Source organism: Frankliniella occidentalis, unplaced genomic scaffold (assembly GCF_000697945.3).
Source record: "Frankliniella occidentalis isolate FOCC.00 unplaced genomic scaffold, Focc_3.1 Scaffold515, whole genome shotgun sequence".
Lineage (NCBI taxonomy): Eukaryota > Metazoa > Arthropoda > Insecta > Thysanoptera > Thripidae > Frankliniella > Frankliniella occidentalis.
The window spans coordinates 83,562-84,509 of NW_026267632.1; the positions used below are offsets into that span (position 1 = coordinate 83,562).

Genomic DNA, 948 nt, shown 5'->3' on the forward strand with positions numbered 1-948 from the left:
AAAATAGTAAAAACAGAAAAACATTGTTCTTGAAATGACGGTGATTCGAGCACCGTCCGATGACGACAACGAAAAAGAGGCCGTTCAAACTGATGCCGACAGTGGTGTGGCGAAAGCCGTCGGCAAAAGTATCAAGTACATCCGCAGCGTCCTCGGCCTCAAGAAGACTCGGCGGCGAAGAAGAAAAAGCCTCAGGTGAGACTTACCCCTGCCCGTATGCCGGAGCCTCGGTTGTCCTGGAGAGTCCTGGAGAATGACAGGGTGCGCCCGCCCGGCCCTACAGGCCGCCCTCGGGGTTCAAGGCGTCCAGGAACCCCTTCTTCAACTTCCTGCGCCACCTGCAAGCCGAGCTCGACGGCATGTCGGCGGCCGAGGTGGCGCGCGAGGGCGGCCGGCGCTGGAGACTCATGTCGGACCGCGAGAAGGAGCCGTACAGGCGGCTGGCCCGCCGCGCCCCCAGGTAACGGCACCTCCTAGCCGTGGCGCCAACACCGTCACCAGGTCACCATATCACCTGTCGTCGGCAACCCCATCCCCGCAGGTCCAAGGGTGGCGACGTCATGACGGTCAGCAGCAGGGTCGCCTCCAGGAGGGGCGGGGGCTCCAGGGCGGCGCGGGGCAGGAGCCGCAGCAGGAGCAGGGGCGCGAGGGCGGGCAGGAGCCACAGCAGCAGGGGCGGGCGGAGGAGTGCGAGCCGCAGGAGAAGCAGGAGAGGCTAGTGGCCGCGGCGCCACGGCAGCGCGGGTGTCCGGTGAGTCGCGTCCTAGTCCGTGTCGGTGCATACGACAGATGGCACCGGATAGGGTGGATGCAGCGCTGGCCCCTTAGTTATCGCCTAAAGCAAAGCGCTTTTCTGGCTTTTCTATTACGGAATAAGTCCGGTTTTAATGTCGGATATCAGGAGTGGACATGATTTGCAAAAGCGGGGTAGGGTGCGGTGGGGCGGGG

The 948-nt window shown here is 63.4% G+C and overlaps 1 protein-coding gene across 1 annotated transcript; it reads left to right on the forward strand.

The window, feature by feature from the left end:
* The first annotated feature begins 6 nt into the window (after nucleotides 1-6).
* Nucleotides 7-719, forward strand: LOC113217792 (protamine-like). Its single transcript, XM_052275129.1, has 3 exons — nucleotides 7-195; nucleotides 284-460; nucleotides 542-719. Exons 1-3 carry the CDS (start codon nucleotides 35-37, stop codon nucleotides 717-719), a joined length of 516 nt encoding a protein of 171 aa, XP_052131089.1. The 5' UTR covers nucleotides 7-34.
* The last annotated feature ends 229 nt before the right edge of the window (nucleotides 720-948 follow it).

Bases quoted from the DNA above. Each gene is read 5' to 3' on its own strand.
- LOC113217792 (XM_052275129.1), top strand. From the start codon at position 35: ATGACGGTGATTCGAGCACCGTCCGATGACGACAACGAAAAAGAGGCC. The intron at 196-283 runs GTGAGACTTACC...CCGGCCCTACAG, and splicing joins CGAAGAAGAAAAAGCCTCAG to GCCGCCCTCGGGGTTCAAGG. The intron at 461-541 runs GTAACGGCACCT...CCATCCCCGCAG, and splicing joins CTGGCCCGCCGCGCCCCCAG to GTCCAAGGGTGGCGACGTCA.